The 24,701-nt window shown below is 47.7% G+C and overlaps 1 protein-coding gene across 1 annotated transcript in view; it reads right to left on the reverse strand.

Moving 5' to 3' along the window:
- The window catches only part of SCNN1B (sodium channel epithelial 1 subunit beta), a 125,665-nt gene that overhangs the window by 53,675 nt on the left and 47,289 nt on the right, over positions 1–24,701 (reverse strand). Inside the window, exon 5 of the mRNA XM_063934653.1 lies at positions 17,002–17,108. Coding sequence (XP_063790723.1) covers positions 17,002–17,108 — 107 coding nt within the window. The remainder of the gene's footprint in view (positions 1–17,001; positions 17,109–24,701) is intronic.

Genomic DNA, 24,701 nt, shown 5'->3' on the forward strand with positions numbered 1-24,701 from the left:
CTTGCCCTAGACGTGCCTGATATATACTTAAGGGTAATTCATTATAATTACAGTAACAAAAAGAGACTTCTCACTGTGTACACTATAAATAAAAACAGTCCTTAATGGATATAAACCTGCTGAAATTGATTATCTGAGGTGACAACGAAAATTTTATCTTTCCCATTTTTGAAATTTTTGGAAGGGTAATTGTTGAGGTACTGATACCAGAACAGGAGGAAAATAAACTCTAAAAGCACTTTATAAAGATCTCGCTTTCTTTGAATGTCATATGAGATTCTGTTTGTTAAATTATAAACAGTGAAGACATTGATTATGTTCTGGGCACTGGTTCCGAATGAAGGTAGCAGGAGAGAGATACAACCTTGTTTTATGGACAACTATTTCTGGATCATGTTCAGTGAGCATATTTTATTCCCAAACCATCAGAAATTGAGCTCATTTGGGTTGGTATAAAAACCAGATTAAGCTAACACAACAAAATAAATATTGGTTTATATACAGAACAGGCACGGACACAGATTTAAAGCATAGACCATTAACATAACACTTGCAACGGAGGCTAATGCAGGATGCATTTGCAGATACTGTACAGTATCAGAGAAATCTGCAGCAGTCCCTTTATTCTTGATTTCAAAGGGGACTGCTCAAATGGGCAAGTTATCAAGTTCCAAAATGCTGATATTTTCGGAGCTTGTCCTTAGTCGGAACCACCATCCTTAGATGCCGTTAAATACTGCCCAGAGAGTGATCTGTGGGTTTTTCCGTGGCAGCCTAAACTTGCACATGCTTGGCCCAATGGGTGTGCACGTGCACTAAGTCAGCGGGGTGATAGTATAACGTTTGATAAATAGCTCACAAATATAATTTTGTTATTGTCTCTATAGGCTGCTATAGGAAAAATCTGCAATGATTTAAAAGTCGCCCCCTAAATGTGGTAAGTATAACTGCAGGGGTACATCACGTGGGATGTAGTTAGATGACCGGCAGAAAGGAGACTACTGGTCACTACCTCCCCCTACCCCTACATCCCGTCCACAACACCCACAGTGTGGGAATAGAACCTGTGGCAACCGCAAGTCGCCACCGAGCCCGCAAGGGGCTTGCTTTGCTCGCCCACCTCCAGCCGGCATTCTGCGGCCGGGATCCTGGCGTCGGCATGCTGACCGCCGGGATCCCGAACGTCGGCATCCCGATACATACCCCATCATGTTAGGAGGATCTTAATAGAATGGCAGTTTACTCATTTTAACTTACAACAATAGATTTAAGCATTATTAATAAATAAACCATAGGATAAGAATCATACAGGAACATTAGTAAACATCTACTGTATAGACATAAGGGCATAGCAAAACAAAAGTTGGAAGTTATAGGTGTCTACATAGTATTTGCCCTCCAGGTCAGTAATACTATACGGGCTGTACAAATATTAAAATACAGGTCTTGTGCATTATAATTTTCTAAGACTAGCCAGCCCTTGCATCGGTGCCATTGTTATGGTATTATGGTTTGGTGGTATGATACAATACCCCTAATAAAGTCAGATTTGTATAATATAGGTATATGAACGTAGTTAAAAGGTATTATTGGACCTTTGTGTAAATATTCTGTGTTTGTTCATTGAAATGGGGACTTTGTAAGTAATAATATACACAACGGGCTTTGTAAATACAGTGGTTATTTGTTTTTGTTTTTCTAGGGTTTCACTAAAACCTGGACTGTTATGGTGCGCACATGGTGCGATTTTGTTCTTATGGCCGATACCGGCTTATGGCCAATATCGGCTAGAAACTGCCTGGAGGCATGAGCCACCGAAGTATAGGCCTGTTGAATGGTCAACCGGAGCCAATGAGTAATAGATTGCTTAGAAGCAGGCCGACCAATCTTGGAGGTATCATAAAGGACAAACAGCGAGTCAAATTTCCGATGACGTTCCATCCTTTTTACATAAATCTTCAGAGCCCTGACCACATCCAAGGACTCAGGACCAATGGAAGCGTCAGACAAAACTGGAACCACAATAGGCTGATTCACATGAAAAGCTGAAACCACTTTCGGCAAAAACTGAGGACGGGTCCTCAGTTCCGCCCTGTTTTCGTGAAATATCAAATAAGGGGTCTTACAGGATAAGGCCCCCAATTCAGAGACACGTCTGGCAGACGCCAATGCCAATAACATCACCGTCTTCCAGGTGAGAAATTTTAACTCCACCCTATGTAAGGGTTCAAACCAGTCCAATTGGAGAAAAGACAGAACCACATTGAGGTCCCACGGAGCCGTGGAGGTTCAAAGGGCGGTTGTATATAAAGAACTCCCTTTAGGAAAGTCTGCACTTCTGGCAACAAGGCAAGCTGTCTCTGGAAGAAAATAGAGAGCACAGAAATCTGGACTTTGATGGAGCCCAACCGTAGGCCCATATCCACTCCCGCTTGCAGGAAAAGTAGAAAACGACCAATCCGAAATTCCACTGGAGAAACCTTTCTACCCTCACACCAAGAACATACTTTTTCCAGATACAATGTTAATGTTTTGACGTAACCATCTTCCTGGCCTGGACCATGGTGGTAATGACCTCGGAGGGAAGACCTTTTCTAGCTAGAATTTCCCTCTCAACTTCCAAGCCGTCAAAAGTAGCCGCTGTAAGTCTGGATAAACGGACGGACCTTGTTGAAGAAGATCGTCTTGGAGTGGTAGAGGCCACGGATCCTCCAGAGCCATGGTTAGGAGGTCCGAGTACCATGCCTGTCGAGGCCAATCTGGGGTAATTAGAATTGCCTGAACGCTTTCCCTTCCTAGTCTTTTGAGAACCCTTGTGATTAGCGGTAGAGGAGGGAACAGGTATACAAACTGGTACATCCACAGCGTCGTCAAGAGCGTCCACTGCAACCGCCTGTGGATCCCTCGTCCTGGAACAGTAACGGCATAGCTTCTGGTTGAGTTGAGAAGCCAGCAGATATATCTGCGGACAGTCCCACCAGTGAATTAACTGTTGAAACACCTGGGGATGTAGGCCCCATTCCCCCGGATGTAGGTCGTGCCTGCTGAGGATGTCGGCTTCCCAGTTGTCCACTCTTGGGATGAATATGACTAAGATGGCCCTTGCGTTTGCCTCCGCCCAGAAGAGGATTTTTGATACCTCTCTCATCACTGCTCTGCTACTTGTTCCCCTTTGTCGGTTTATGTACACCACCGCCGTGGCATTGTCCGACTGAACCTGGATCGCCTGATCCTTTAGGAGATGAGAAGCCAGCAGAAGAGCATTGTAAATTGCCCTGAGTTCCAAGATGTTTATCGGCTGAGCAGATTCCTGTTTTGACCATATTCCCGGGAACTGGGCCCCTTGGGTCACAGCCCCCCATCCCCGGAGGCTGGCATCCGTTGTCAGTAGAATCCACGAGTAGATATTGAAACTCCTGCCCTCTACCAGGTGAGGAACCTGTAGCCACCAAAATAGAGTAATCCGGGCTTTCGGAGACAAGGTCACTTCCTGATGCATGTGAAGGTGAGACCCAGCTGATATGGACGAGCATGAAATCTGCCGTATTGGATTGCCTCGTAAGCAGCCACCATTTTGCCCAGTAATCGGATGCAAAGATGTATGGATACCCTGCAATGACTGAGTACCGAGCGAACCATAGCCTGGATAGTCAAGGCCTTGTCCATCGGGAGAAACACCTTTTGAGACACTGTATCCAGATTCATTTCCAGGAACTGAAGACGTTGGGTCGGTTTCAGGTGAGATTTCTGAAAATTCAGGATCCATCCATGATCCGTAAGCAGGGCCCGTGACCTGCTGCCAAAACTGCACCGGGGACCCGCTAACCGGGACCCCGGTGTAACACTCACCGCACCTGTATCTTCGGCATCTGTTAGAGGGTGGCAGCGAGCTGCTGGAGTGGGCACACATACTAACGATGTGTGATCAGTTCCTCAGGAGTTCAGTGTCCTGTCAGCTGGAATTACGAACCATTAACCGTCGGGAGGTTGGTTCGGTCCCCCCTCTAAGTCCTACGAAGCAGGTAGTCTGTCTGCCAAGCAGAGCCACCTGAAAATAATAAACTAAATTAAACTTGAAGAAAAAAATCTCTGGAGCTCCAGAGAAGTGCACCCGGCTCCTCGGGCACATTTTTCTAAACTGGGTCTGGCAGGAGGGGCATAGAGGGGAGGAGCCAGCACACACAAAGTTTTAAAGTGCCAGGCTCCAGTGGACCCGATCTATACCCCATGGTACTAAAGTACAAGACCCCAGTATCCACTAGGAAGAGAAAAGGACGTAGCAATATCAATATTAACTATTTATATTGTGCCAATATGTATTTTAACAGTATTGTTAAAATTAACAATCCCACTCTGTCAACCAATTATTAACCTTTGTATCATATTATCATCAGGACACACTAACAACTTAAAATTTAGTTTACCTACATGACATGATTATTGCACAAATGGAGAACTTTTAACCTCTCTGTACTGAACCGCATTGCCTCATCTAAGATCAATAATGCTGAAGCCAGAACGATGTCGGTACTAGGTCATCATTTTATTACTCAGAAACACAAAAATAAATATGTACTAGCACAATCTGCAATTAGCGCTACAAGCAACCCACAGGTGAGTGTGACTCAATGGTAGACCGGAACAGTTTATAGTCTATGTTTGTGAAAAGGATTTTACAGATGACTGTAATGAGGCACTATAAAGTGGTTGGCAAAATAAATCATACAGGTATACACCTATCACAATAAGCCATGCAATCCTAATCTTTAAATGGCTTTGATGTTAAGCACACTCCGCTTTAGATTTAGATTCCTACAGCAGAGACTGGCTATGTGTGGTTCTACAGCTTTTACTGCTACAAATCCCAATGGCAGTACATGATGGCATTTGTGGTTCCATAAGAGAACCACATGTTACCTAAAGCCTGGTCTATAACATATAGGACATAGGGGCAGATGTATTAACCTGGAGAAGGCATAGGGAAGTGATAAACCAGTGATAAGTGTAAGGTGATAAAGGAACCAGCCAATCAGATCCTAACTGTTAATTTACATATTGGAGTTGATTGGCTGGTGTCTTTAACCTTGCACTTATCACTGGTTCCTTATGCCTTCTCCAGGTTACTACATCTGCCCCATAGTGATATGTAGATCATCATAAAGTGTGTTCAGTGAGACAAGTTAATTGAATAATCCTAATTTCATTTAAAAGAAGCATTTGGTGCTTCCATCATTGAGAACATGATCTGGACATCTATAGATGTCTATGACATCTACAATTCATAACCTCCCCCCCTCCATATCTGTCTTTGGGGTACACAAGACGTACAGTTACATCATCATATTACACAATAATTTAATTCATCCAAGTAATGACAGCAGCAGATGGTGCGTTACGCACAAATAATATTACCATGGGGCCCTTGCCATGTTACGCACAAATAATATTACCATGGGGCCCTTGCCATGTTACGCACAAATAATATTACCATGGGGCCCTTGCCATGTTACGCACAAATAATATTACCATGGTGGCACTAAATTAGCATCAATGTTGAGAATACAATATTTGTAATACTTAAAAAAAAAAAAAACAGGAGTCTGTACCGCTATAGTTTCTATAACCAATACCTGATTTATGTGTCTGTGTACTAAGCCTTGGAGAGAAATAAAGTGGACAGAGATAAAGTACCAGCCAATCAGCTCCAAACTGTCATGTTACAGGCTGGGTTTGAAAAAGGATAGTTGATTGGCTAGTACTTTATCTCTCTCCACGGCTTAGTACATCTGCCCCTAAAGGGTCTGATTCAGAAATGGGCGCAGTGTCAATGTTCCTGCAGTTGAGTGATTATTTTTACGGCACGCGAGCAAACTCAATGTCTGATAGCGATCGCAATTATGTACTGCATCGCTTACACTCGAGACGTGGTTTGTGATCCCTGGGAGTTTTAAGATGGAGACCGAAGGTGTCTAAAGGGGGGTACACACACAGAGAGATCCATGCTTAAAATCTATGCAATCTGACTAGATCACTCGTGTGTGTGCCCCCCAGCGTTACCCCAGCTATCGCCGGTGGTAGATTGGCCTGCATGCAGGCCAATCTAGCAGGTCGTCCCCACCCTCAGCACACATCGCGCTGTGCTGAGCGGTGGGAGAGATGTGTGCTGAGCGGTTCGCTCAGCACACATCTCTCCCGTGTATATGGCCCTTAAGTGAACACAAAGAAAGGCCATTTCATTAGCGGGTATGGGAGCATCACGGGTATGTCTGGGAACACTGCTGCATTCCCAATCGCAGACCCACAGCAACAGAGGGCATGCTTAGTTGGATGTGTGGAGAGTAGCTTGAGTAGACCCTAGTCTACCACAAATGACGATGGTGGGACCGATGTTGAGTCAGTGTTGGGAGTGTTTACAATCTCCATCCTAATTGCACACCGGAGCCTGAAAGATGGGGTCTCAGCGCTCGTACATCGCATGGTGGGGCACAGATGGAAGGCAGAGATTAGCTTTTGCATTTTACCGCAACCGCTATTGATAGTCCAGCTGCGAATGCGGCTGCATTCCCATCTCTGAGTCAGGCAATCAGCCACAGCTGCTCAGAACACTGTAAGAAACTCACCATTGGTAAAGGAGAAAAACCCATAACACCCCCCCCCCCCCCATCCACCCACCCACCAAAACAGGATGGTCTATACAATGCAGACAGAGGGGTTCCTCTTAGCCAACGCATACCTCCTCCCAACCCAAAATGAGGTAACGGTTCCTCTGGTTACAAGTTTATCCTGACTCACAGGAAGTTGAATGGTCACTGATTCAAAGCTATTTTAGAAGAGGGGCATAAGGCTGTGTGCGGCAAGGAGCCCCAAGGGGTTGTGTTCCGGTATATAAATGGGCTGCTATAAATGTAATAAATAAAAATATACTGCCCTCGTGAAATAGATCAACTTTCAGGGTTCCAGCAAGGTACTGGGATGGGTGTTCCCAAGCCTTGGGGAACAGTCTACCCCCTATCCAAATTGCATATTTGGAGTCCAACCACTATGCCAAATAGGCCTGATTCTGTGTCTGATGCATCTTTAGCCGCTGTTACGCACTACCGTGGCAGCCTGCTTACTACCTTATGCAAATGCTAGTATTTGCCCATTTATGACGGTAACCTGTGCGTCAGCATACAGAAGCCTGGACTGCCCACTGCTTTTCCATCCACAGCCATTATCATTAGTATTGGAACTTACACTCACCCAACGCTAGGAGAACAAGATCCATCAGACACAGGCATCCCATCTCCATCCACCCGCAATGAATAACACTTCTATGAGATGGTTCAGTCCTGATGTGATCACATGATCACCGCCCAGTTACCCGCCAGAAACTCCCATTTCACTTAACTTCCTTCCGTGTGCGCTTGTAATGGACTGCGACTCCACAGTCGGTGATTACCTCTATGGCGCATGAGCAGTTTGCCAATGTTGGCCGACTCAGAATATGGCCCAGAATTTCTACCATTGTAGAATCGCTCATGCCCCACGGGGCTGTTAACCAATTTAATAGATTCCCCTATGACAGGTTCCCTAATAACCATCCCAAATCTAGCAATAAAGACCTAAGCCAGCATAATAAATAGACAAATCACTGCTGTACGTACGCATCAAACATATTGGGGGTCATTCCGACCCGATCACTTGCTGCAGTTGTTCGCAGTGCAGTGACTGGGTTGGTACTGCGCATGCCGGACAGCCGAAGCCCGTCGTTCTCCAGCAATCGCCTCTGCCTGATTGACAGGCAGAGGCGGTCGATGGGCGGGAGGGGGCGGTATGGCGGCTTTAGGCCGCCGTTTTGGGGGCGCGGTCCTAACCAACGCAGGTGTGGCCGGACCGTGCGGGCCGCAGCGGCTGCGTGATGTCACACGCAGCCGCTGCGACTAGTGGCAGAGACGAACAACTCCCGGCCAGCCGCAGGAGCTGCGCTGGCCGGGAGTTACTCAACAAGTACAAAGGTATCGCCGCTGTGCGATGCTTTTGTCCTTGTGCGAAAGGGGGGAGGTTTAGGGGGGGGGGGGGGGGCGGACAGACATGCGGGGCGGACTAGCCCTGTGCTGGGCGTCCCCCCGCATGGCTGGGAACATGATCGTAGCTGTGCTAAATTTAGCACAGCTACGATCAACTCGGAATGACCCCCATTGTCAAGATGAAGTACAAACAGGTAGCCCGAGCGGACAATTGCAGCTGTACCACAGGTTCTGGAAACAGTCAAAAACTGGATCCCTAATGCACCAGGGTGTGGTAGAGAAGTTCTACACTGTCAAGATAGTCAATAGGTCGACAGGTACAAAAGGTTGACAGGTGAAAGGATGACGGAGTCAAAAGGTCAACATGACAATGGTCGACACAAACAAATGGTTGACGTATGCTTTTTCGTCTTTTGCCCACATCTTGTATATTTCATGTTCTGTAACCACATCGGTAGAAAGGTAGACCCCCACTGGAACGCTTCATTCACCACGCTTCAGGCAGGTTACTATTCCTAAGGGTATGAGGTTGTTGGATAGACACAACTTAGGTCGACCATGGAAGGTCAACATGCATTAGGTCGAAGGGGACAATAGGTCGACATGGTCATTAGGTCGACATGTAGTAGGTTGACAGGTCAAAATGTCGACATGAGGTTTTTGACTGTTTTTGCTGTCGTTTTCTCCGTAAAGTGACCGGGAACCCAAATTAGTGCACCGTGTCCCCTCGCATGGCTTGCCATGCTTCGGGCAAGGTGCCTCACTTAGCTCGGCACAGATTACCATTCCAATTTTAGTCCACGTGGATCGTTGAGTATGAAAAAATAAAACAAATGAAAGAAGAAGAAAAAAGTATGAAAAACTCATGTCGACCTTTTGACCTGTCGACCTAGTACATGTCGACCTAACAGCCATGTTGACCTAATGCATGTCGACCTAATGGCATTGTCTACCTTCAGTGGTCGACCTAATAAGTGTCGACCTAAGTTGTGTCAACCTAACGACCGTAACCCATTCCTAGCCGTAGTCCACGTGGATAGTAAATCAAACAAATGTTAGGAAAACATGTGAAACCCCCCCCCCCCCCCCAAAAAAAAATATATATAAGATTTTACTCACCGGTAAATCTATTTCTCGTAGTCCGTAGTGGATGCTGGGGACTCCGTAAGGACCATGGGGCACTCTAAAGAAAGATTTAGTACTACCTGGTGTGCACTGGCTCCTCCCTCTATGCCCCTCCTCCAGACCTCAGTTAAGGAAACTGTGCCCGGAAGAGCTGACATTACAAGGAAAGGATTTTGGAATCCAGGGTAAGACTCATACCAGCCACACCAATCACACCGTATAACTCGTGATAAACTTACCCAGTTAACAGTATGAACAACAACAGAGCATCAAACAACAGATGCCAACATAACATAACCCTTTTATTAAGCAATAACTATATACACGTATTGCAGAAAGTCCGCACTACGGCCTACGAGAAATAGATTTACCGGTGAGTAAAATCTTATTTTCTCTAACGTCCTAGTGGATGCTGGGGACTCCGTAAGGACCATGGGGATTATACCAAAGCTCCCAAACGGGCGGGAGAGTGCGGATGACTCTGCAGCACCGAATGGGCAAACACAAGGTCCTCCTCAGCCAGGGTATCAAACTTATAGACCTTTGCAAAGGTGTTTGAACCCGACCAAGTAGCTGCTCGGCAAAGTTGTAATGCCGAGACCCCTCGGGCAGCCGCCCAAGAAGAGCCCACTTTCCTTGTGGAATGGGCTTTCACTGATTTTGGATGCGGCAAACCAGCCGCAGAATGAGCCTGCTGAATCGTGTTACAGATCCAGCGAGCAATAGTCTGCTTTGAAGCAGGAGCACCCAGCTTGTTGGATGCATACAGGATAAACAGCGAGTCAGTTTTCCTGACTCCAGCCGTCCTGGCTACATAAATCTTCAAAGCAATGACTACATCAAGCAACTTGGAGTCCTCCAAGTCACGAGTAGCCGCAGGCACCACAATAGGTTGGTTCAAATGAAAAGATGACACCACCTTCGGCAGAAATTGCGGACGAGTCCGTAATTCTGCCCTGTCCATATGGAAAACCAGATAGGGGCTTTTACATGACAAAGCCGCCAATTCTGACACACGCCTAGCCGAAGCTAAGGCCAATAGCATGACCACTTTCCACGTGAGATATTTTAGCTCCACGGTCTTAAGTGGCTCAAACCAGTGAGATTTCAGGAAACTCAACACCACGTTAAGATCCCAAGGTGCCACTGGTGGCACAAAAGGGGGCTGAATATGCAGCACTCCCTTTACAAACGTCTGAACTTCAGGAAGCGAAGCCAGTTCCTTTTGAAAGAAAATGGATAGGGCCGAAATCTGGACCTTTATGGATCCTAATTTTAAGCCCATAGTCACTCCTGACTGTAGGAAGTGCAGGAACCGGCCCAGCTGGAATTCCTCTGTAGGAGCCTTCCTGGCCTCACACCAAGCAACATATTTTCGCCATATACGGTGATAATGCTTTGCTGTCACGTCCTTCCTAGCCTTTATCAGCGTAGGAATAACTTCATCCGGAATGCCTTTTTCCGCTAGGATCCGGCGTTCAACCGCCATGCCATCAAATGCAGCCGCGGTAAGTCTTGGAACAGACAGGGCCCTTGTTGCAACAGGTCCTGTCTGAGAGGCAGAGGCCATGGGTCCTCTGTGAGCATTTCTTGCAATTCCGGGTACCAAGTCCTTCTTGGCCAATCCGGAACAATGAGTATTGTTCTCACTCCTCTTTTTCTCACAATTCTCAGCACCTTCGGTATGAGAGGAAGAGGAGGAAACACATAGACCGACTGGAACACCCACGGTGTTACAAGTGCGTCCACAGCTATCGCCTGAGGGTCTCTTGACCTGGCGCAATACCTTTTTAGCTTTTTGTTGAGACGGGACGCCATCATGTCCACCTGTGGCAGTTCCCATCGATTTGCAATCTGCTTGAAGACTTCTTGATGAAGTCCCCACTCTCCCGGGTGGAGGTCGTGCCTGCTGAGGAAGTCTGCTTCCCAGTTGTCCACTCCCGGAATGAACACTGCTGACAGTGCTAGTACGTGATTCTCCGCCCAACGAAGAATCCTGGTGGCTTCTGCCATTGCCACCCTGCTTCTTGTGCCGCCCTGGCGGTTAACATGGGCCACTGCAGTGATGTTGTCTGACAGAATCAGCACTGGTTGGTTTCGAAGCAGAGGCTCCGCTTGACTCAGGGCGTTGTATACGGCCCTTAGTTCCAGGATATTGATGTGCAGACAAGTCTCCTGACTTGACCACAGCCCCTGGAAGTTTCTTCCCTGAGTGACTGCCCCCCATCCTCGGAGGCTTGCATCCGTGGTCACCAGGACCCAGTCCTGTATGCCGAACCTGCGGCCCTCGAGGAGGTGAGCACTTTGCAGCCACCACAGAAGAGACACCCTGGCCCTGGGGGACAGGGTGATCAGCCGATGCATCTGAAGATGCGATCCGGACCACTTGTCCAACAGATCCCACTGAAAGATCCTCGCATGGAACCTGCCGAAGGGAATGGCTTCGTATGACGCCACCATCTTTCCCAGGACTCGCGTGCAGTGATGCACCGATACCTGTTTTGGTTTTAGGAGGTCTCTGACCAGAGTCACGAGCTCCTGAGCCTTTTCCTCCGGGAGAAACACCTTTTTCTGGCTTGTGTCCAGAATCATGCCCAGGAAGGGCAGACGCGTCGTAGGAATCAGCTGCGACTTTGGAATATTCAGAATCCAGCCGTGCTGTCGCAACACTTCCTGAGAGTGTGCTACGCTGATCAGCAACCGCTCCCTGTACCTCGCCTTTATGAGGAGATCGTCCAAGTATGGGATAATTGTAACCCCTTGGTTCAGAAGGAGCACCATCATTTCCGCCATCACCTTGGTAAATATTCTCGGTGCCGTGGACAGGCCAAACGGCAACGTCTGGAATTGGTAATGACAGTCCTGTACCACAAACCTGAGGTACTCCTGATGAGGTGGATAAATGGGGACATGCAAGTACGCATCCTTGATGTCCAGAGACACCATAAAATCCCCTTCCTCCAGGCTTGCAATGACCGCTCTGAGCGATTCGATCTTGAACTTGAATTTCTTCAGATAAATGTTCAGGGATTTTAAATTCAAAATGGGTCTGACCGAACCGTCCGGTTTCGGTACCACAACATAGTGGAATAGTAACCCCTTCCCTGTTGAAGGAAGGGAACCTTCACTACCACCTGCTGGAGATATAGCTTGTGAATTGCTGCCAACACTACCTCCCTTTCCATGGGGGAAGCTGGCAAGGCCGATTTTAGGTAACGGTGAGGGGGCGTCACCTCGAATTCCAGCTTGTATCCCTGAGATACAATTTGTATAGCCCAAGGATCCACCCGTGAGCGAACCCACTGGTGGCTGAAATTTCGGAGACGCGCCCCCACCGCTCCTGGCTCCGGCTGTGGAGCCCCAGCGTCATGCGGTGGATTTAGTGGAAGCCGGGGAGGACTTTTGTTCCTGGGAACTAGCTGCACGGTGCAGTTTTTTTCCTCTACCCCTGCCTCTGGCAAGAAAGGATGCACCTCTGACTTTCTTGCTTTTTTGTGAACGAAAGGACTGCATTTGGTAATACGGTGCTTTCTTTGGCTGTGAGGGAATATATGGCAAAAAATTTGACTTCCCAGCCGTAGCTGTGCAAACTAGGTCCGAGAGACCGTCCCCAAACAATTCCTCACCCTTATAAGGTAACACCTCCATGTGTTTTTTAGAGTCGGCATCACCTGTCCATTGCCGAGTCCATAGGACCCTTCTGGCAGAAATCGACATTGCGTTTATTCTAGAGCCCAGCAGGCAAATGTCCCTCTGGGCATCCCGCATATATAGGACAGCGTCTTTGATATGCCCTAGGGTCAGTAAAATAGTCTCACTGTCCAGGGTATCTATCTCCTCAGACAGAGTATCTGTCCATGCTGCTACAGCACTACACATCCAGGCCGAAGCAATTGCTGGCCTCAGAAGAGTACCAGAATGTGTATAAACAGACTTCATGATACCTTCCTGCTTCCTATCCGCAGGATCCTTTAGGGCGGCCGTATCCTGTGACGGCAGGGCCACCTTCTTAGATAAGCGTGTCAACGCTTTGTCTACCCTAGGGGAGGATTCCCAGCGTAACCTATCCGTTGGCGGGAAAGGATACGCCATAAGTAATCTTTTGGAAACCAGTACTTTCCTATCAGGGGAATCCCACGCTTTTTCATATAACTCATTTAATTCATGTGAAGGGGGAAAAGTCACTTCTTGCTTTTTCTCCCCAAACATATAAAACCAGGGTTTTCCTCAGATATGTGCAATACATCCTTCATTGCTATAATCATGTATCGGATGGCTTTAGTCATTTTAGGCTGCAACTTTGCATCATCGTCATCGACACTGGAGTCAGAATCCACGTCGACATCTGTGTCAACCAACTGGGATAGTGGGCGCTTTTGAGACCCTGACGGCCCCTGAGCTGTAGAATCAGACATGGGTTGAGACCCTGACTGATTATCCAACCTTTTATGCAAGGAGCTTACGTTATCATTTAACACCTTCCACATATCCATCCAATCAGGTGTCGGCGCCGTCGGCACTTGTTCTGCCTCCACATAACCGGCCTCATCAAACATGTCGACACAAACGTACCGACACACCGCACACACACAGGGAATGCTCTAATTGAGGACAGGACCCCACAAGGCCTTTTGGGGAGACAGAGAGAGAGTATGCCAGCACACACCCCAGCGCTATATAACCCAGGGATTACACAGTAACTTAGTGTTTACCCAGTAGCTGCTGTTTATGATAATTTGCGCCTAAATTTATGTGCCCCCCCCCTCTCTTTTTACCCTTTTTCTACCTTGATACTGCAGGGGAAAGCCTAGGGAGCTTCCTCTCAGCGGAGCTGTGGAGAGAAAATGGCGCCGGTTAGTGCTGAGGAAGAAGGCCCCGCCACCTCAGCGGCGGGCTTCTGTCCCGGGTCTGTGTAAATAAAATGGCAGGGGCTCGTACATATATACAGTGCTCAGCTGTATATATGTGTCTTTTTGCCAAGAGGTATCCTAATTGCAGCCCAGGGCGCCCCCCCCCCCCCCCTGCACCGGAGTGTGTGGGTAGTGTGGGCGCAATGGTGCACAGCTGCAGTGCTGTGCGCTACCTCATGTGAAGACAGGAGTCTTCTGCCGCCGATTTCGATGTCTTCTTGCTTCCGCCGGCTTCTGTCTTCTGGCTCTGCGAGGGGGACGGCGGCGCGGCTCCGGGAACGGACGACCAAGGTTAAGATTCTGTGTTCGAACCCTCGAGCTAATGGTGTCCAGTAGCCTAAGAAGCGCAACCTAGCCGCAGTTAGTAGGTTTGCTTCTCTCCCCTCAGTCCCTCGTAGCAGAGAGTCTGTTGCCAGCAGAAGCTCTCTGAAAATAAAAAACCTAACTAAAATACTTTCTTATTAGCAAGCTCAGGAGAGCTCACTAAAAGCACCCAGCACTGGCCAGGCACAGATTCTAACTGAGGTCTGGAGGAGGGGCATAGAGGAAGGAGCCAGTGCACACCAGGTAGTACTAGATCTTTCTTTAGAGTGCCCAGTCTCCTGCGGAGCCCGTCTATTCCCCATGGTCCTTACGGAGTCCCCAGCATCCACTAGGAAGTTAGAGAAAATGTGTTGACCATTTGTGTGTCGACCACTGTCATGGTGACCTTTTGAACCTGTCAACCTTTGGTACCTGTTGACCTATTGCAAGCCGACCAAATGGTGTTGACCTATTGATTGACTAACTAGACAGTGTAGATCAATCATCGGGATACCAATGCGCCGGACCATAGGACACAGCCACAATAGATGCCTGAATGGACTTGGGTCAGCCCCACATGTTGGGCAACAAAAAACATGGCTGCCAGCAAATTCTGCTATTCTTACAAGGTGGCACCCTATGTAGAATAAATACGTGCATCTCCTGAAATTTCAAAGGAGTGTTATCAGAGCACCTCAGCATCGTATCCCAGTCATCAAACCACATGGGGATAACATCAGCCTCTAAGTCTGGCTTAAAGGGTCTCGTATCAACTATATCAGAATTACCTAACAGACAGGAGGACAAATCAGAAATACATTTGCTTGACATTAGAGAATATAAGGTGTTTCCTGGACGAGCTGTGCTCAGTGTTTATTTTGTGGTGCCAGAGCATGCCTTATCTGGGGATCTGCATAAAACAAAGACCTAGGGATTGCAGATCTTATCAAAAGTCTGCAAAGTGCGTCCCTTATAACTCAAGGGGAAAGATGGAGAATTCCACTACATTGGCGCTATATGGAGCTGTCCTAGATTATTAATTACCCTAAGATGTCACCAAACATCGAGAACACTACCCCTCATTTTTGTTGTGCGTCCCTAACTGTTCAACTAGACCCCACATATTTTAACCATAGGGTTTTCCCTTAACCGATATCAGTTTCTTCAATTGCGACCACATCGCTAAATAACACCCCTTTTCCACTAGCTCGCCGGGGGCGCGCATTTACCCGTGTTTTTTTCTAGTGAAAACGGCCCCCCCTGCAAATTCCCGGATCAAGTGATCCGGGAATCCTACCCGGGTAGCTTGCCAGGTTGAACACGTGTTCAACCTGGTAAGCTGTGTAGTGTAAACGGAAGCCGCGTCGATGCGACACGGCTCCCGTTCACAGTGTATGGAAGGGCGGTGCTGGGAGATCATGTGATCTCCCAACACCGCCCCTGCCGCTTCAGCAGCAGAGTCACCGACCCGGCAATATGCCGGGTTGGTGAGTTCAGTGTAGAAGGGGGCCCTAGCACGGGTCGCAGCCATGTCAGGCTCTCGGCTGCGACCCGTGCTAGCAAACGGAAAAGAGGTATTAGTGAAGCCCCCGTGCCTCCGCAGCCTGGTTACGAAGGCAGTTGGGCCAAGGCCATTTTCAATTACGCAACCACCCCTAACCCGCTCCCGTTTCCAATGCCCCGCCCTCACAACAAAGAGTGGCCGCCACCACAACGCCTCTGCCTGTCAATCAGATAGAGGCGTTTGCAGCGGATGCACACTTGCCCCTGAGACAGGAGAATGCAGTTGATGTCATTTGAATAAGGCCCAAAAAGAACTAACTTTGCACACTCTATACACTAAGAATAATTACAGTCCAAATTATTATAATAAACTTTGCAAATTAATATAGAGTACCGCAAGAAAATGGATTTGGACACAAATCCTCTTTATACCACATTCATGCACTTACTGTAACCTGAGAGCTTGACGCCATTCAGCCACAACACCCCACATACCAAGCCACTTAAAGCTACCTGTACCCCATAAAAAATGACCAGCACCATAATTGAGCAGATCCATGCAGTGTGCAGCCAAACATCAAATCCGTTGCAGCCACACACTATATAGATCTGCCCAGCCGCAACGCTGATCACCCCTTCACAAAGTGCAAAGTAAGCTTCAAATAGTTAGAACTCTCCAGCTCGGAATTCACTAGCTTTCTATGCAAGGACAGATCATTCAATGAATAGAGCTTCTGACTGTAATGCCACAGGCAACAGGTTCGAATACCAGGTACGTCAGCATCCCGAAATGTAATAAAAGGACAGTGCTACTGAACAACAAAGAGTTATAAAGTCAAGTCCATGAATGCTGTATAGGTATTAGCGACAGAGTGGGTGGGGGTAGGAGACAGGGGCGGGCAGGAGATTCTGGGCTTCAAAAAGGGGAAGCTGCAAGTGAAAGTAATTAAAACTGATAATTGACAAGTGCTGCCAATAGTATCCCCTACCCTGCAGCGCTGTGTGGTGGCGGCACACTCCGCGCACACCTAGTTACGGCCCTAATGCCAGCCTCTCAGTTAGATTAATAACAATCTTATGATATAGCTTTTGTTCTAGAACTAATCTATTTGATGCATGCAAATTCGTTTAGATCAGAAGCACTCGCTTACCAAAATCAGCTCCTGGATTTGCAGACTCCATCAGCTCCTGACCTTCCTGGCCCCAGTTGAAGATGTAACAGTTTCCATAGTCCGGGTCATAAATTTGGGTGAAATTTCTGCAACAAATACATCCTCAATTACTTGATGGGGTTGAGAATATTTTTGCCTTGATTTAAAAACAGAGCTGTCACCTCCTGCCACCAGTCAGCTGCTGAATCAGTAGATAAAACCAAACACTTGTTTGGCGCTTACAACCATCTGCCTCTCTACAGCAAATGCAACAGCCCCAGCTTGAGAAATGGGTAGTTACTCTGAACAATACACAATGTGAGGAGCTAATATTACATTATACACTGCTCAAAAAAATAAACGGAACACTAAAATAACACATCCTGGATCTGAATGAAATATTCTTATTAAATACTTTGTTCTTTACATAGTTGAATGTGCTGACAACAAAATCACACAAAAATTATCAATGGAAATCAAATTTATTAACCCATGGAGGTCTGGATTTGGAGTCACACTCAAAATTAAAGTGGAAAAACACACTACAGGCTGATCCAACTTTGATGTAATGTCCTTAAAACAATTCAAAATGAGGCTCAGTAGTGTGTGTGGCCTCCACGTGCCTGTACGACCTCCCTACAACGCCTGGGCATGCTCCTGATGAGGTGGCGGATGGTCTCCTGAGGGATCTCCTCCCAGACCTGGACTAAAGCATCCGCCAACTCCTGGACAGCCTGTGGTGCAATGTGGCATTGGTGGATGGAGCGAGACATGATGTCCCAGATGTGCTCAATTGGATTCAGGTCTGGGGAATGGGCGGGCAAGTCCATAGCATCAATGCCTTTGTCTTGCAGAAACTGCTGACACTCTCCAGCCACATGATGTCTAGCATTGTCTTGCATTAGGAGGAACCCAGGGCCAACCGCACCAGCATATGGTCTCACAAGGGGTCTGAGGATCTCATCTCGGTAATTTATGGCAGTCAGGCTACCTCTGGCGAGCACATGGAGGGCTGTGCGGCCCCCCCAAAAAATGCCACCCCACACCATTACTGACCCACTGCCAAACCGGTCATGCTGGAGGATGTTGCAGGCAGCAGAACGTACTCCTTGGCGTCTCCAGACTCTGTCACATGTGCTCAGTGAGAACCTGCTTTCATCTGTGAAGAGCACAGGGTGCCAGTGGCAAATTTGCCAATCTTGGTATTCTCTGGCAAATGCCAAACGTCCTGCACGGTGTTGGGCTGTAAGCACAACCCCCACCTGTGGACGTCGGGCCCTCACACCACCCTCATGGAGTCTGTTTCTGATCGTTTGAGTAGACACATGCACATTTGTGGCTTGCTGGAGGTCATTTTGCAGGGCTCTGGCAGTGCTCCTCCTGTTCCTCCTTGCACAAAGGCGGAGGTAGCGGTCCTGCTGCTGGGTTGTTGCTCTCCTATGGCCTCCTCCACGTCTCCTGATGTACTGGCCTGTCACCTGGTAGTGCCTCCATGCTCTGGACACTACGCTGACAGACACAGCAAACCCTCTTGCTACAGCTCGCTACCTGAGCCACTTGTGTGAGTTGTAGACTCCGTCTCATGCTACCACTAGAGTGAAAGCACCGCCAGCTTTCAAAAGTGACCAAAACATCAGCCAGAAAGCATAGGAGCTGAGAAGTGGTCTGTGGTAACCACCTGCAGAACAACTCCTTTATTGGGGGTGTCTTGCTAATTGCCTATAATTTCCACCTGTTGTCTATACCATTTGCACAACAGCATGTGAAATTGATTGTTAATCAGTGTTGCTTCCTAAGTGGTCAGTTTGATTTCACAGAAGTGTGATTGACTTGGAGTTACATTGTGTTGTTTAAGTGTTCCCTTTATTTTTTTTGAGCAGTGTATATACAAGCTGAAGGAATGACAACTTGAACCAAACTTTTAATAAAGGGGGTCATTCCGAGTTGTTCGCTCGCTAGCAGATTTTAGCTGCATTGCACACACTAGGCCGCCGCCCCCTGGGAGTGTTTCTTAGCTTAGCAGAATTGCGAATGAAAGATTAGCAGAATTGCGAATAGAAAATTCTTAGCAGTTTCGGAGTAGCTCGAGACTTACTCCTACACTGCGATCAGCTCAGCCTGTTTAGTTCCTGGTTTGACGTCACAAACACGCCCTGCGTTCGGCCAGCCACTCCCTCGTTTCTCCAGACACTCCCGCGTTTTATCGTGGCATGCCTGCGTTTTTCCGCACACTCCCAGAAAACGGTCAGTTTCCGCCCAGAAACACCCACTTCCTGTCAATCACACTCCGATCACTTTAACGATGGAAATTCTTCATTCGGACGTGAGTAAATCTACTAAGTTTTGTGCTAAAATACTTAGCGCATGCGCACTGCGTACCATGCGCATTTTCGCCTTAATCGCTCCGTTGCGAAAATCGGCAACGAGCGAACAACTCGGAATGACCCCGAAAAACATACAAAAAACACATAAGTATCCATAACAGAAATTATGTCTAGAGCAGCCTTATGCAGTAATAATCTAGCATATAACTAAGATGTGGAGAAAACAGGATTTTAATACCTACCGGTAAATCCTTTTCTCCTAGTCCGTAGAGGATGCTGGGCTCCACTTCAGTACCATGGGGTATAGACGGTTCCGCAGGAGCCATGGGCACTTTAAGACTTTTCAAGGGTGTGAACTGGCTCCTCCCTCTATGCCCCTCCTCCAGACCTCAGTATAGGAACTGTGCCCAGAGAGACGGACATTTCGAGGAAAGGATTTACTTCTAATTTAACGGTGAGACTCACACCAGCTCACACATCAACCATGCCGCACAACATGGCATTCAACATAACCCATGCCAACGGGCATGAACAATTGCAGCAACATGCTGAAAATAATTGTAACACAACACTTGTGTAACTACAAAACTAACCACTGCAGGTAAAGTACGCACTGGGTCGGGTGCCCAGAATCCTCTACGGACTAGGAGAAAATGATTTACCTGTAGGTATTAAAATCCTGTTTTCTCATACGTCCTAGAGGATGCTGGGGTCCACTTCAGTAACACGGGGTTATACCAAAGCTCCAGTACGGGCGGGAGAGTGCGGATGACCCTGCAGCACTGATTGACCAAACTTGAGGTCCTCATCGGCCAAGGTGTCAAACTTGTAAAACTTTGCAAACGTGTTTGCCCCTGACCAAGTAGCAGCTCGGCAAAGTTGTAACGCCGAGACCCCCCGGGCAGCCGCCCAGGATGAGCTCAACTTTCTAGTAGAATGGGCATTTACCGACTTCGGTATCCGCAATCCTGCCGTGGAATGAGTGTGCTGAATCGTCCCTCTGATCCAGCGCGCAATGGTCTGCTTAGAAGCAGGACACCCAATCTTGTTGGGAGCATACAGAACAAACAGAGCCTCTGTTTTCCGTATCCGAGTTGTTCTTGCGACATAATTTTTCAAAGCTCTAACCACATCAAGAGACTTTGACGCAGTGAAGGTGTCAGTAGCCACTGGCACCACAATAGGTTGGTTTATATGAAAAGACGAAACCACCTTTGGAAGGAATTGTTGGCGAGTTCTCAACTCTGCCCTATCTTCATGGAAGATCAGGTAAGGGCTCTTGTGAGACAAGGCCCCCAACTCAGACACCCGCCTTGCGGATGCCAAGGCCAATAGCATGACCACTTTCCAAGTGAGAAACTTCAATTCTATCTCCTGTAGAGGTTCAAACCAATCTGATTGAAGGAACTGCAACAACACAATAAGGTCCCATGGTGCCACCGAAGGCACAAATGGAGGTTGAATGTGCAGCACCCCTTTCACGAACATCTAAACTTCTGGAAGGGAGGACAATTGTTTTTGAAAGAAAACTGATAAGGCCGAAATCTGGAACTTGACTGAACCCAATCGTAGGCCCGCATCCACACCTGCCTGTAGAAAATGGAGAAAACGTCCCAAGTGAAACTCTTCCGTAGGAGCCTTCTTGGATTCACACCAAGGCCCTCATTCAGAGTTGTTTGCTCGTTAGCTGCTTTTAGCAGCATTGCACACGCTAGGCCGCCGCCCCCTGGGAGTGTATCTTAGCTTAGCAGAATAGCGAACGAAAGATTAGCAGAACTGCTACTAAATAATTTGCTACAGTTTCTGAGTAGCTCCAGACCTCAGTCCATTTAGTTCCTGGTTTGATGTCACAAACATGCCCTGCGTTCGACCAGCCACTCCCCCGTTTCTCCAGCCACTCCTGCGTTTTTACCTGGCACGCCTGCATTTTTTAGAACACTCCCTGAAAACGTCCAGTTTCCGCCCAGAAACACCCACTTCCTGTCAATCACACTACGATCACTCGAGCGATGAAAAAACGTCGCTCGAGCTTGTGTACATCTAAGAAAGTTTTGTGATAAATAACTTAGTGCATGCGCGCTTTCCACCTAATCGCTCCGTTGCGAAAAACGGCAATGAGCGAACGACTCGGAATGACCACCCAAGACACATATTTTCTCCAAATACGGTGGTAATGCTTAGACGTTACTCCTTTCCTGGCCTGAATAAGTGTGGGAATAACTTCTTTTGGAATACCCTTTCGGGCTAGGAACCGGCGCTCAACAGCCATGCCGTCAAACCTAGCCGCGGTATGTCTTGATACACGCACGGCCCCTGCAGCAGCAGGTCCTCGCAAGGAGGAAGAGCCCGAGGATCTTCTATGAGTAACTCTTGAAGATCTGGATACCAAGCCCTCCTTGGCCAGTCTGGGGCAATGAGGATTGCTCGAACCCTTTTTCTTCGTATTATTTTGAGAACTTTTGGTATCAGTGGAAGTGGAGGGAAGACATATACCGACCGAAACACCCACTGGGTCACCAGTGCATCCACTGCCATTGCTTGAGGGTCTCTCGACCTGGAACAATATCTCTGAAGATTCTTGTTGAGACGAGATGCCATCATGTCTATATGAGGAACTCCCCAAAGACTTGTCACCTCTGCGAAGACTTCTTGGTGGAGGCCCCAGTCTCCTGGATGGAGATCGTGTCTGCTGAGGAAGTCTGCTTCCCAGTTGTCCACTCCCGGAATGAAAATTGCTGACAGAGCTCTTGCATGTCTTTCTGCCCAGAGGAGGATCTTTGACACCTCTGCCATTGCTGCTCTCTGCTTTTCATTCCGCCTTGACGGTTTATGTACGCGACTGCTGTTACATTGTCCGACTGGATCTGCACGGGTTGATCTTGAAGAAGATGCACCGCTTGTAGAAGGCCGTTATAAATGGCTCTCAATTCCAGAACGTTTATGTGAAGACAGGTTTCCTGGCTTGACCATTTTCCCTGGAAGCTTTTTTCCTGTGTGACTGCTCTCCAGCCTCGGAGACTTGCATCTTCTAATAGGTGAGAACTGTGTAGCCACCACAGGAGCGAAATCCTGGCTTTGGAGGACAGGATTCTCTTCCGGTGCATGTGTAGGTGGGATCCGGACCACTTGTCCAACAGGTCCCACTGGAACACTGTGGCATGGAATTGGCCAAACTGTGTGGCCTCGTAGGCCGCTACCATCTTTCCCAACAACCGAATGCATTGATGGATCGACACTCTTGTTGGTTTCAAAATTTGCTTGACCATTCTCTGGATTTCTAGAGCCTTTTCCACTGGAAGAAAAACCCTCTGTACTTCTGTGTCCAGTATCATCCCCAGAAAGGACAATCTTGTCGTCGGTTCCAACTGCGAATTTGGAAAATTCAGGATCCAACCGTATTGTTGGAGTACTGACAGGGAGAGTGCAATGTTCTGCACCAACCGTTCCCTGGATCTCGCTTTTATCAGGAGATCGCCCAGGTAAGGAATTATGATGACTCCTTGTCGTCGAAAGAGGACATTCATCTCTGCCATCACTTTGGTGAATACCCTTGGTGCCGTGGAGAGTCCGAAAGGCAACGTCTGGAACTGGTAATGGCAATCCTGTACTGAGAATCTCAGATAAGCTTGATGAGGGGGATAAACGGGAATATGTAAGTAAGCATCCTTTATATCTACTGACACCGTGAAGTCCCCTTCCTCCAGACTGGAAATCACTGCTCTCAGAGATTCCATCTTGAACTTGAATCTTTTCATGTAAAGATTCAGAGATTTCAGGTTTAAAATTGGTCTGACCGAGCCGTCCGGCTTCGGAACTACAAAGAGGCTTGAATAAAACCCTTCTCCCTGTTGTGACACGGGAACCAGGACAATGACTTGATCCTGACATAACTTTTGAATTGCAGCTGTTACTACTTCTCTGTCCGGAAGAGAAGCTGGCAAGGTCGATTTGAAAAATCGGCATGGGGGGACGTCTTAAAACTCCAGTTTGTATCCATGGGACACTATTTGCAAGACCCATGGGTCCAGGTCCGACTGAACCCAGAGCTGACTAAAAAGTTTCAGACGTGCTCCCACCCGAGCGGACTCCTGCAAGGGAGCCCAGGCGTCATGCTGCAGATTTGGCAGAAGCAGGTGTTGATTTCTGCTCCTGTGATCCTGGAGACGCTGCGGACTTCTTTCCGCTTCCCCTCCCTCTACCTGCAAAGAAAGGGGAACCTTTACCCTTTTTGTATCTGTTGGGCCGAAAGGACTGCATCTGAGAGTGATGTGTCTTTTTCGCCGGCGCAGGAGCATAAGGCAGGAATGTCGACTTACCTGCGGTAGTCGCAGAGACTAAAGCATCCAGCCCATCTCCAAACAAGCACTCACCTTTGTACGGGAGAGCCTCCATATTTCTTTTGGAATCTGCGTCAGCATTCCATTGGCGAATTCACAACGCCCTCCTAGCTGAGACTGCCATGGTAGTGGATTTTGAACCCAACAGCCCAATATCTTTCATGGCTTCTAGCATGTATGCAGCAGCGTCTTTGATATGACCTAACGTTAGGAGAATCTTGTCTCTATCTATCGTGTCAATATCAGATGACAAGTTATCTGACCATTTTTCAATAGCACTACTCACCCACGCACAAGCAATGGTGGGCCTGAGTAGCGTACCATTGGCCACATAAATAGATTTTAACGTAGTCTCCAACTTGCGGTCTGCCGGCTCTTTCAGTGAAGCCGTCCCAGGTGCAGGGAGAATCACCTTTTTAGTTAATCGTGACAGGGCACTGTCTAAAACGGGCGGTGACTCCCACCTTTTCCTGTCCTCTGCCGGGAAAGGATAAGCAAGCTGAATTCTTTTGGGAATCTGAAACTTCTTTTCATGGTTTGCCCAAACTCCTTCAAAGAGAGTATTTAGTTCGTGAGAAGGAGGGAAAGTTACATTTAATTTCTTTTCCTTACAAAAATAAGCCTTCTCCTGAGGTACAGGAGGGGCTTCCGTAACTTCCAAAACCTCCTTTATAGCAACAATCATGTATTGAATGCTTCTTGCCAACTTAGGATCTATTCCCCTGGAATCACTAGTGTCGACACAGGAACCAGAGTCCGCGTCGGTATCAGTTTGTACTATTTGTGCAAATTGCCTCTTATGTGACCCAGAGGGATCCCCTGTGGATGATAAGGCAGAACCATGAAAAATCACATCTTCCACTGATTTTCTCCAATTTTCTGCATGAGACTCAGACTTATCCAATCTCTTACTGATATGATTCACACTATCACGTAATTCTTTCACCCATTCAGGCTCATGGTGTGTCGGCAATGCCACCACATTACAACTCTGTGTCCCTAAAATGGCTCCCTCAGGGGAAGAGCTCCCTGCCTCAGA

This window comes from Pseudophryne corroboree, chromosome 7 (genome assembly GCF_028390025.1).
Source record: "Pseudophryne corroboree isolate aPseCor3 chromosome 7, aPseCor3.hap2, whole genome shotgun sequence".
Lineage (NCBI taxonomy): Eukaryota > Metazoa > Chordata > Amphibia > Anura > Myobatrachidae > Pseudophryne > Pseudophryne corroboree.